A 12,466-nucleotide genomic window follows, 5' to 3' on the forward strand; every position below is an offset into this window, starting at 1 on the left:
ATCTATCCCATGAATAATGAATACCTTTTATGTTTTTAAGATTTATTTATTTGAAAGGCAAAGTGACAGAAATGGGAGAGAGAAAGAAAGAAGGAGATACCCATTCATCTTTCAACTGCTGGTTCACTCTCCTGCAACAGTTGAGGCTGAGACAGGCCTAAATTGAGCGCCAAGAAATCCATTCCAGTCTCTAAGCACATTAGCAGGAAGCTGGATCAAAAGTAGAAGTAGGACTCGATCTCAGGTACTCTAATAGGGGATACAGGCGTTCCAAGTGGCAGCTAATTCACCATACCACAACACAGATACCCAGATAAATTTTATAGCTTCAACTCATAAACATCTTTCCTGCTTGAGCTGAAATTTCACTAAAGGAGGTTAGTTTCTTTGAGTGTATCTTCCAGAGTTCTTAAATAGATACCTCTAAGAGGAATGCCACTGTTTTCTTGACTTATGAGCTAATATGTAAGAGAATAAAAAAGTGGCTCAAGATTGGAGGGAAACAGAAAGGAAAGAAATAGTGAAGGCATGGAAGTGGAGAAGTAAAAGAAATGAAAAAAAAAAAAAAAAAAAAAAAGTTGGGTAGGAGCAAAGAAATACCAGACTTTTGCCTTGTATCTGTCATCACTGTCTCTTCTTATGGCTAATTTTTGGATATTTCCAAATGCATTCATGTCTATATTCTTTTTTTTTTTTTTGACAGAGTTAGTGAGAGAGAGAGAGAGAGAAAGGTCTTCCTATTTCCGTTGGTTCACCCCCAAAGTGGGCACTACAACCAGCGCGTAGTGCAAGTGGGCACTACAGCTGGTGCGTAGTGGCCGGCGCATTGGGCGGATCCGAAGCCAAGAGCCAGGTGGTTCCTCCTGGTCTCCCATGCAGGTGCAGGGCCCAAGGACCTGGGCCATCCTCCACTGCACTCCCGAGCCACAGCAGAGAGCTGGAGTGGAAGAGGAGCAACTGGGACAGAATCTGGTGCCCCAACTGGGACTGGAACCTAGCGTGCCAGCGCCGCAGGTGGAGGATTAGCCTAGTGAGCTGTGGCGCCAGCCGCCAAACGGATTCATGTCTAGCATGCTGCTGTTTAAAACTGAAAAGGTTTTCACTGTTCCCAAAATGCTCAACAATAATTGAAAATTTCTTTTTGATCTTTTCAGAAAAAGAGAACAAAAGAACATTCCAAATACAACCTTTCAGGCATCAGATATTCTTAATATGTGCTATTGACTGAAAGTCATTTTTTTTTTTTTTAATTTATTTATGAGAAAGACAGTGTTAGAGCCAGAGAGAGGTCTTCTATTCTGTTGGTTCACTCCCCAAACGACTGCAACAGCCAGAGTTGAGCAGATCCGAAGCCAGGAGCTTCTTCTGGGTCTCCCACACAGATGCAGGGGCCCAAGAACCTGGGCATCTTCTACTGTTTTTCCAGGCCGTAGCAGAGAGCTGGATTGGAAGTGGAGCAGCAGGGACTAGAATTGGTGCCCATATGGGATACTAGTGCTGCAGGCTGGGACCTTAACCCGCTGAGCCACAGTGCTGGCCCCAAAAGTCATTTTTTTTTTTTAACAATTTATTTATTTTATTTGAGAGGTAGAGATACAGAGAGAGAAAGGTCTTCCATCTGCCTGTTCACACCTCAAATGACTACAATGGCTGTAGCTGGGCCAATCCGAAGCCAGGAGCTTCTTATGGGTCTCCATCCTAGGTGCAGGGGACCAAGCCACTTGTGCCATCTTCTACTGCTTTCCCAGGCCTTAGCAGGGAGCTGGATTGGAAGAGGGACACAAACTGGTGCCTATACGGGGATGCCAGCTCCGCAGGTGGAGCTATTGCCCACTGCACCATAACTCTGGCCCTGAAAGTCATTTCTTTTAATTTTTAAAATTTTTCCATGACTATAATTTTATTTATTTTTATTTTTTCCCCCAAAGAAAGGTTTTATTTAAGGAATACAAAATTCATACATTCATAAGTATGACTTTAACCCCTCCACTTCCTCCCTTTCCCATCACCAGTCCCATTCTCCACTAAGATCCATTTTCAATTAACTTTATACACAGAAGACCAACTCTATACTAAGTAAGGAGTTCAACAATTTGCAGGAAAAGAAAAAAAAAACAAAAAACCCAAAAAACTGTTCCTCAACAGTTGAGACAAGGGCTGTTCAAAGTCATTGCATCTTGAAGTTAATTTTCTAAAAAAAAAAAAAAAAAGTGAAATTAACTTTAAAGAAGTACCCAAGAATGATACATCTTTTGCAAGCACTTAGACGTAATTATAATACAACTCTTTGAAGACAGAGGTCCTGCAAGGGCAGTTAGTGCACAGTGACTCTTGTTAATTTAACAACACTCTTTTTTTTTTTTTTTGACAGGCAGAGTGGATAGTGAGAGAGAGAGAGACAGAGAGAAAGGTCTTCCTTTGCCGTTGGTTCACCCTCCAATGGGGGCCGCGGCTGGCGTGCTGTGCTGATCTGAAGCCAGGAGCCAGGTGCTTCTCCTGGTCTCCTGTGGGGTGCAGGGCCCAAGCACCTGGGCCATCCTTCACAGCACTCCTGGGCCGCAGCAGAGAGCTGGCCTGGAAAAGGGGCAACTGGGATAGAATCTGGTGCCCCGACCTACCGGGACTAGAACCCAGTGTGCTGGTGCCACAGGTGGAGGATTACCCTATTGAGCCACGGTGCCGGCCAATTTAACAACACTCTTAACAATACTTTAATGATTACCCGAGGCTCTTGACATGCACTGCCTAAGCTATGGAAGCCTTTTGGATCCACAAACTCTGTTAGTGTTTAGAGAAGGCCATAAGCAATGTGGAAGTTCTCTCCTCCCTTCAGAGAAAAGTACTTCCTTCTTTGATGACCTCTTCTTTCCACTGGGGTCTCACCCATTGTGGTCCTTCATGTAGGACACTTTTTGCCACAGTGTCTTGGCTTTCCGTGCCTGAAATGCTCTTGTGGGATTTTCAGCCAGATCAGAATGCCTTAAGGGCTGATTCTGAGATTAGAGTGCTGTTTAAAGTGATTGTTGTTCTGAGTCTGCTGTGTGCATTGCTTTCCATGTTGGAGCATTCATTCCTTTTTAAAATTATCTATTACCAGACACTCAGTCCTATCCATATAATCACTTTAACACTTAAGATGGTGTTTCAAAAAGTCGTTTTTTAAAGATAACGTTTAAACCTTCTCGTGTGTCTTTGATCTGCTCCCATTGCCCCTCTCTGCTGTGGTTTCTAAGGCCAGTTTGGGTGCCTTCCCTGATGGAGAATGTCTTCTTATTTTTTTGTGTGACTATTGGTAATTAAATTTCTTTTTTTTTTTTTTTTTGACAGGCAGATTAGACAGAGAGAGAGAGAGAGACAGAGAGAAAGGTCTTCCTTTTCTGTTGTTTCACCCCCTAAATAGCCACTACGGCCGGCGTGCTGTGCCAATCTGAAGCCAGGAGCCAGGTGCTTCCTCCTGGTCTCCCATGCGGGTGTAGGGCCCAAGGACTTGGGCCATCCTCCACTGCCCTCCCAGGCCACAGCAGAGAGCTGCACTGGAAGAGGAGCAACCGGGACAGAATCCGGAGCTCCAACTGGGACTAGAACCTGGGGTGCTGGCGCCGCAGGCGGAGGATTAGCCAAGTGAGCCATGGCACCGGCTGGTAAATAAATTTCAATGCCCAATGAGTGAGACATTTTAAGTGCTGTGTTTTATGAGGTTGTTTTGGCTTCACTTTAAAGGTGAGAAAACAGCCTGCGCCGCGGCTCACTAGGCTAATCCTCCGCCTAGCGGCGCCGGCACCCCGGGTTCTAGTCCCGGTCAGGGCGCCGGATTCTATCCTGGTTGCCCCTCTTCCAGGCCAGCTCTCTGCTGTGGCCCGGGAGTGCAGTGGAGGATGGCCCAGGTGCTTGGGCCCTGCACCCCATGGGAGACCAGGAAAAGCACCTGGCTCCTGGCTCCTGCCATCGGATCAGCACGGTGCGCCGGCCGCAGCGGCCATTGGAGGGTGAACCAACAGCAAAAGGAAGACCTTTCTCTCTGTCTCTCTCTCTCTCACTGTCCACTCTGCCTGTCAAAAAAAAAAAAAGGTGAGAAAACAGAAAGGTTTTGTCATTTGTCTGAGATCATAGAGCTAATAAATGATGGAGCTAGAATGTGAACTCAAATTTCTGTTAGTCTAAGCTTTTATCCTGTGTTTCACTTAGTCATTTCAAATATATTCTATGATCATAGTTTTGTTTACCTGAGAAGCTTTTTTTTTTTTTTAAGATTTTATTTATTTATTTGAGAGGTAGAATTATAGGGAGATGAGGGACAGAAAGATCTTCCATCTGCTGGTTCACTCCCCAAATGGTTACAGTGTCCAGAGCTGGGCTTATCAGAAACCAGGAGCTAGGAGCTTCTTTCAGGTTTCCCACGTGGGTGCAGGGGCCCAAGCACTTGGATCATCTTCTTCTGCTTTCCCAGGGCATATTAGAGAGCTGGATTGGAAGAGGAGCAGTTGGGACTAGAACCTATTTCCATATGGGATGCCTGCAATGCAGGTGGAGGCTTAGCCCACTACACCACTGCACTATCCCCTGAGAAATTTTTTGAGTCACAGAATATATTTTTCTCTATTGTCTGATTGTCAAAGTAGGTTAGCTTAACAGATAAAATTAAGATTTCACTGAGATGATCTTTGGATTAATTTGTTGGTGTAGATGTTGGTGACTTGGGTATGGGTATTATTGCTGAACAAGTGATTTGTCAGCAATCTGCTAAAACTTAATCACCACCTTAAATGTTCTCTGGGGTTTTCCTCATCCCTTTCTTGGTCCTGGTCAAAATTTATTTATTTATTTATTTATTTATTTTTTACCTCTTTCATGACTGTTGGAGTAGCAGCTCTGCTTCTCAGACTTTCAGTGAAAATGTTGCTGTCAGACTGCTACTTCTCAGTTGTGAGAACTGGGAGTTTCTGTTTTCTCTCATTGCATGATAAGCACACATAGAATGGATGCTAGGTAACAATGAAGACAATTAATATTAGAATCGCTAGTGAAAGGGTTGGAAGAATTGAGAATTAAAAAAAAAAAAAGAGCATGAAAATCAGGCAACTTCATTACTCATGGAAGACTATGTAGAGAAGCCATACAACATAGGGGTTTAAGATGTGGACTGACCACAAATGCCTGGGTTTAGTTCTGGCTCCACCAAGTCATAGCTGTAGCCCTCGGACCTCAGTATTATATTACAAAAATAATAGTATCTACTTCATAGGGTTGTTGTGAGTTTTAAATGAAGTAAGGCTTGTAAAGTACTTGACCTGTAGTAACTGTCTAATAAATATTAGTTGAATAGTATGAGAGGTGTCAGAAATTGACATGGAACATCTAGATTCCAAGTAACATGGCAGTCGTTATATATTAATGTATTTCTTCAATCCTATGTACTTTTTGTTTTATTTATTTATTTATTTTTGACAGGCAGAGTGGACAGTGAGAGAGAGAGACAGAGAGAAAGGTCTTCCTTTGCCACTGGCCCACCTTCCAATGGCAGCTGCGGCTGGCATGCTGCAGCTGGCACACCGCGCCTATCCGATGGCAGGAGCCAGGTACTTATCCTGGTCTCCCATGGGGTGCAGAGCCCAAGCACTTGGGCCATCCTCCACTGCACTCCCTGGCCACAGCAGAGAGCTGGCCTGGAAGAGGGGCAGCCGGGACAGAATCTGGCGCCCCGATCAGGACTAGAACCTGGTGTGCCGTTGCCGCAAGGCGGAGGATTAGCCTAGTGAGCCGCGGCGCTGGCCCTATGTTCTTTTAAAAGGTGTAAATATTATTGAAACAAAAATGCTTATTTAAGCCAATGAGTACATTAAATGTGGTAGAGTGCTTTTTCCTCAGTAGCTGTTACTCATTCAGTAGTGCCTTCAGATTGAGAAGATAAGATTGTGGATGACTTACTATAGGATCTGAATCTTATGGGTTGGTGTACGGTAGCTTACGCAATAATACAAGCAGCCATAACTGACTATTAACTCTAATAACTATTCGTTTTTGAATAATTTTGTTTGGCTATTAGAAAATATAGGCCTAATTATGTAGAGATTTGCACAAGAGGTAGAAGGCATATCTTAATGTTATTTATAGGACCGTCAGTAGGTACACGTAGCTAGCCCCTTTTCCTTTACAAGTGTATCCTTGAAAAATCTGTAATTCCCAAACATTTCAGGATGAAGAAGACTTGAAATCTTCCTTACCTAAGTTTTTATCTATTTTTTTATTTGAGAGGTAGAGAGAGAGAGAGAGAGGCAGAGGCAGAGGCAGAGGCAGAGGCATATAGGTAGACACACAGAATGGGAGAGAGAGAGAGCTCTCCAATCTGACTTAGTCCCTGCATCCCTGAAGTGGCTGGCTGGGAATGGCAGGGGCTGGGCTGGTCTAGACCAAGGCTAGGAACAGGGAATATAATTCAAGTCTTCCTACATGAGTGCCAGGGAGCCAATTACTTGAGCTGTCACCATTGCCTCCTAGGTTCTAGAGTTGAACCCAGGTATTCTCATATGGGATGTGTGCACCTTAACTGCTAGGCTAAGCTTTTTTAACCTCATATTTTAATAGCAATGTGTTTTTATTTTAGTCTGTAACTGGTACCTTTGAATTTAAAATTAGGAACGTATCATTGCTTTATTAAATCTATTGGGAAAGATTTGTTTTTGGTGGGTAGTAATCAGACTTTATGCCCTCAATGTTTAGGTTACTTGGCTGTTTCTTTATTTCTGCATGAAAGTCATGAACTGTTGCTGCTTCTTGTGAATACAGTTGTAAAGGTATGGTCGGTCTTTCAATTAATATAAAGTCTTGAATTATTCATGTTGGCATTTGCCATTCTCCTCAATCATATTGTTAGGTAATCTTGGAAGGAGATGGATTTATAGTATGGGGTTAGAAAGATCTTTTAGATCAGTTTCTGCAGTTGTAAAATGGGGAGATGTAATAGAGCTTAGAGTTTTGAGGGCTAACTGAAATAGTGTGAAGAAGTGGCTGCTACTGCTGTTATTATTTCATTTTGAAATTAATAATTAGATTATAATCCAGATCTCCAAACTCTTAGCCAGGGAGACTTTTCATGCTGTGTCTTTCTCTCTAGAATCTATTCTAAAGGGATATAGATATAAACCAGATAATTGAAATCTTAAAAACTCTAAAATGACATTTTAAAGGAAAATATAATACAGTTGGGTAACTGAAGTTAGTAAAACTACAATCCACATTCATGAAATTTTTGAAATTAAGAATGAGATACAATAATTGAATTGTTGAGCTTTTCCATTTATCATGTATGAATCTTTTTGATATGTGAAAGTGTATGTGTGTAGTAGTTTGTAAATTTTAAGTCATTAACTGTATTAAAGTTACTGGTAACTTAAATGTTTTCCAGACTTTCAAAAACATGTTTTAAAATTCTATTAGAATAATTGATATGCATTTGTAAATGTATATAAAGTATGCATTTTATTGTATACAACTATTTTCTTTTAAACTTCTGTTATTGTTGATTAATAAGAAAAATTCTTTAGATTGTTTTGTTATTTGTTTAGAAAATAAAGGAGACTACTTTGGCCAGTAGCAGGATAGAAATACAATTTGCTTTTATATTAGTTGCTTTGTGGCTATATTGTTTATTGACTCTGTTAAGGCTAATGAAACAAATAGTGATATTCCTTTAAAATTAAGTCTGGATGTACAAATTAACTATAAGGTTAGGAGAAAATTACTAGTATATTGGGCCAATACAGTGTTGGGTTTGCTGTTCCTCTTGTCACATTGTACACTGTATGTTTTCTTTGCTTAATGATTATGCCAGGACTTGCAGAGCACTAACCTGATAGAAGTATGTATGGCGCTTACTATTGTCAGCCAGATTTTCCCTCGAGAAATGATTCCAGCTGTTCTTCCATTAATCGAAGATAAACTCCAACATTCTAAGTAAGTAAATTCTTTTGGGATAGGTGTCTATATGGTATATTTCAAAACAGAGTTTTAGGGGCTGGCACCGTGGCTCACTAGGTTAATCCTCCTGTGGTGCCAGCATCCCATATGGATGCCCGTTCTAGTCCCGGCTCCTCCTCTTCAAGTCCAGCTCTCTGCTGTGGCCTGGGAGGGCAGCGGAGGATGCCCTAAGTGCTTGGGCCCCTGCATCCACATGGGAGACCAGGAAGAAGCACCTGGCTCCTGGCTTCGGATTGGCGTAGCTCCGGAGGTTGTGGGCATTTAGGGGGTGAACCAAAGGAAGGAAGACCTTTCTCTCTGTCTCTCTCTCACTTTCTGTAACTCTACCTGTCAAATAAATAAATAAAAAAAAATCTAAAACAAAAAACAAAATTTAAATTTGTCATAACTTTAACTTAATGCTACTAGGTCTGAGAATATTCTTTGACTGTCAGATATAATGCAAAAATCCCCAATATGATCATCCTATTTTTATGTGGGTTTAGGAGAATTTTAGGCAACTTTCTAATGTTATAGTGAGAGACAGTGAAGCTTAGAATCAGGAATCCTTGGCTTTCTTCCCAATTGCACCACTAATGAGCAATGGTTCTGTTTTTCCCTTGGATATGTGGGCTTGGTTGAAGATCCTTAGTTCTCACAAAGTTATTTTGAGGGGAAAGTGAAATAAGGGAAAACATATGGAAATAGTTAAAGTACTCTGAATGCAAAGCTTCTGTGTATTGGAAAGACTCTTCTTTTTATATTAAAATCATAGCATTCAAATTCTAATTTACAGCAGAATATAGTCAAATAAACAATAACTTGTAGTATTTTATAAACTTTCTTTTCTAAGATTCCTTAACATCATCTTACTAGCTTGATTTACTTTTTCACCCTGCTGGAAATAATTTTGTTTTTGGCTAAACCCCTTAGCCTCAGAATCTTTAAAGTTAGGAAAAAGTTTGCATCGTTTTCTTTTCTTTGTGATTTCAGTATTTTGAATATACAGATATTCTTGGTAAAGATTTTTTTTGTTACTCATATAACCCTTTATGTCATGCTTCCCTAGTCAATATATTTTTTTTTAATATTTATTTTGTTTATTTGAATGGCTGATTTAGAGAGACAGGGAAATAAAGAGAGTGAGAGGTCTTCCATCTGCTGGTTCACTCTCCAGATAGCCACAATAACCGACTGTGGACCAGGCTGAACCCAGGAGCTGCGAACTTCATCCTGGTCTCCCACATGGGTGTGGGGCCCAAGGACTCGGACCATCTTCCACTGCTTTTCCTAGCCACAGTAGCGGGGAGCTGGATGGGAAGTGGAGCAGCCAGGACTTGAACCAATGTCTGTATAGGATCCTGGCATTGTGAGTGGTGGCTTAACCTGCTACACCAAAGTGCTAGCCCCAAAGTCAGTATTTTTAATGGGCTGAGATTGTACTATTGTTAACATTTGGAGAGTGAATGAGCAGATGAGAGATCCCTGTCTGTTTCTCTGCCTTTTTTATAAATTAATTAATTTTACAAAAGATTGTAAAATGTTATCTTATAGTTTGTATTCTTTTTATTTTTGACAGGCAGAGTGGACAGTGAGAGAGAGAAACAGAGAGAAAGGTCTTCCTTTTGCCGTTGGTTCACCCTCCAATGGCCGCCGCAGCAGGCATGCTGCGGCTGGTGCACCGCGCTGATCCGATGGCAGGAGCCAGGTACTTATCCTGGTCTCCCATGGGGTGCAGGGCCCAAACACTTGGGCCATCCTCCACTGCACTCCCTGGCCACAGTAGAGAGCTGGCCTGGAAGAGGGGCAGCCGGGACAGAATCTGGCACCCCTACCAGGACTAGAACCCGGTGTGCCGGCGCCGCAAGGCGGAGGATTAGCTCAGTGAGCCACGGCGCTAGCCTATAGTTTGTATTCTTTAACAGATCTTGGGCCATGAATTTTCCAGCAAAAATAATAGCTTTTACTGAGAATTCTAGAATAGCTTCATAGGCTTTTCAGAGTTTTTATGTTTTATATGTCAAATCTGTGTTTAGAACAAAGAGTGATTGTAAATAATTGTTAGAAAATACTAGCTTTTCTTAGGTATTTATATTTTGATCTGATTATATCAGCAGCATATTTTAAACATTTTCCTAACCATCCTCTTTTGTAGTGACTATACTTACTAACCCTCGAAAGGACCCCTTTCCCATTTTTTTTTTTAGGTTTCCAAAGAGTCTAATTTCAAATCCTGGCTAGAGTTTAGACTTTTTGCAACTCTGCTAGTGTAGTTAATGTCCATCCACAATTCCAGCCTATGGAGTGAAGAACTAAGTGAAATGGAATGGAGCTCCAAATATGCCCGTAGTTGTCATTCAGAAGATGTTAGTTGAAGGTTAGACTCATCTTTTGAATCCCTGGCTGTATTTCTGCATACTAACTCCAGAGCCCGAATCCAGACCCTTTGATGTCCTGTGTTAGTACTACCACTTATGAGTAGGCCTAGGGATTCCTTTGATTGTTCAGAGCTTATTTTTCGTCACTTCATTTATCTGTTCTCTCTCAGAATTACTATTGGTTAACACCCAGTGGCAATATGTTGGGATGTAGTTTGCAGTTATTATGTTATTTTTCCTAATGAGAAATATGTTATTAATCAGCTTTTCTCTTTTTAAATGCTTATTTTATACATGTTTTTAAAGGTTTATTTTTATGTATTTGAAAGGCAGAGTTACACAGACACACACACACACACACACACACACAGAAAGAGAGAGGGAGAGATTGATCGCTTCCATCCACTGGTTCACTCCCCAAATGGCACAATGTCTGGTGCTGGACCAGGGTGAAGTCAGGAGCCTTGAGCTTCTTCTGGGTCTCTTGCATGGGTGCAGGGACCCAAGGACTTGAGTCATTTTCTATTGCTTTTCCCAGATGCCTTAGCAGGGAGTTGGATCAGAAGTGAAACATCTGAGTCTAGAACCGGTGCCCCTATGGGATGCTGGCATCTCAGGCGGCAGCTTAACCCACTACACCACAATGCCGGCCCCAGTCCTTTTTTAGGTGAGAAGAGTTTTCCGTCATGCCATAGTTTGCTTAGAAAGATATTGAACTGTTTACTAATGGAATTAGCAGGAGCTGGATGATCATTTGTTGGGAGTATTATAAAAAGTATTCTTGAATAGAACACAGAGGACTACATTAAACCTCGGTTTTGAGATTCTATGACTTTGGGTGACAGAAATACATTTTTTTATGTTATCAGTTATTTAGGTCCTTCCTATGAAATTTAAAACACTAGTTTGTTAGGATAAAATCTGTTTGTTAGAGCAAAAATAGATTGCAGGTAGCCCTGGGGCTGAGGAACAGCTTGTTTTTGGTAATGTTTGCAAATCTACAGCTTTCTGATCAACCTTGCACTGCTCTGTTATCTTGTATTTGACAGAAATAAATACTACAGAGCTTAAAATATTTCATTTTTGAATAAAAGTAACACATAATTTTCCTAATCATCATTCTTTTGTAGTACAAGTAAATATTTCACTTCTGTGATTTTTTGAGTATTACTGGTATAGTCTACAAATTTGAGATACATGGAACTGTGAATTACAGAGAATAACAAGAAATATACTTCTTTGGAAACTACATTATAAACATAAGATAGCGTCTCCTTTTTTGCTTCAGTTATCTGCTACAAATGAAGTGCAAGATGAACATATGTATTTCTTTTTGTTATCATAAGTCCTTTGAAACAGATGAACATCTTTTTATTATGTGTATTCCCCTGTACTCCCCTGATCTCAAGTATTTGGAGTATGTTTGCCCATGATATAAAAAAATATATATATAAAAGGCACTACTGAAACTGTTGAAGAGATTTTTTAAAAATGTTAATAGAGGCTTTTATATTACTAGCTAAAATTGTGTATTAATGATTTAACCTTTGTTGACATCCTAACTTCTAGAGATAGCTTTTAAAAGTAGAATTAGGCGTGCCTGCATTGTTACATCCGATATTGGAGTGCCAGTTCAAGTCCCAGCTGCTGTGCTTCTAATCAGCTCCCTGTTAATGTGCCTGTGAAAGTAGTGGAAGGTGGCCCAAGTGTTTGGGCCCCTGTCATCCATGTGGGAGACCCAGAGTCTACTGGCTTCTGCCTGGCCCAGCCCTGGCTGTTGTGTCCATTTGGGGAGTGAACCAGCAAATGGAAGATCTTTCTCTCCCTCTGTTTTTTCCTCTTCTCTTTCATTCTGCCTTTCAAATAAATACTTTTTAAAATATATATATATTTATTTATTTATTTGAAAGAGTTACAGAGGTAATGGCAGAGAGAGAGAGAGAAAGAGAGAGAGGTCTTCCAACCACTGGTTCACTCCCCAAATGGCTGCAGTGACCGGAGCTGGGCCGATCTGAAGCCAGGAGCCAGGAGCTTCTTCCAGGTTTCTCATGTGCGTTCAGGGGTCCAACTTGAACCATATTCCTCTGCTTTCCCAGACCATAGCAGAAAGCTGGATTGGAAGTAGCGCAGCCAGG

The 12,466-nt window shown here is 41.1% G+C and overlaps 1 protein-coding gene across 3 annotated transcripts in view; it reads left to right on the forward strand.

Moving 5' to 3' along the window:
• The window catches only part of AP4E1 (adaptor related protein complex 4 subunit epsilon 1), an 87,357-nt gene that overhangs the window by 9,051 nt on the left and 65,840 nt on the right, over positions 1-12,466 (forward strand). For all 3 annotated transcript variants that reach the window (XM_070054200.1, XM_070054202.1, XM_070054201.1), the window contains exons 4-5: positions 6,718-6,791; positions 7,829-7,950. In XM_070054200.1, the coding sequence (XP_069910301.1) occupies positions 6,718-6,791; positions 7,829-7,950 (196 nt within the window). The remainder of the gene's footprint in view (positions 1-6,717; positions 6,792-7,828; positions 7,951-12,466) is intronic.

The sequence above is a fragment of the Oryctolagus cuniculus genome, chromosome 12 (assembly GCF_964237555.1).
Source record: "Oryctolagus cuniculus chromosome 12, mOryCun1.1, whole genome shotgun sequence".
NCBI lineage: Eukaryota > Metazoa > Chordata > Mammalia > Lagomorpha > Leporidae > Oryctolagus > Oryctolagus cuniculus.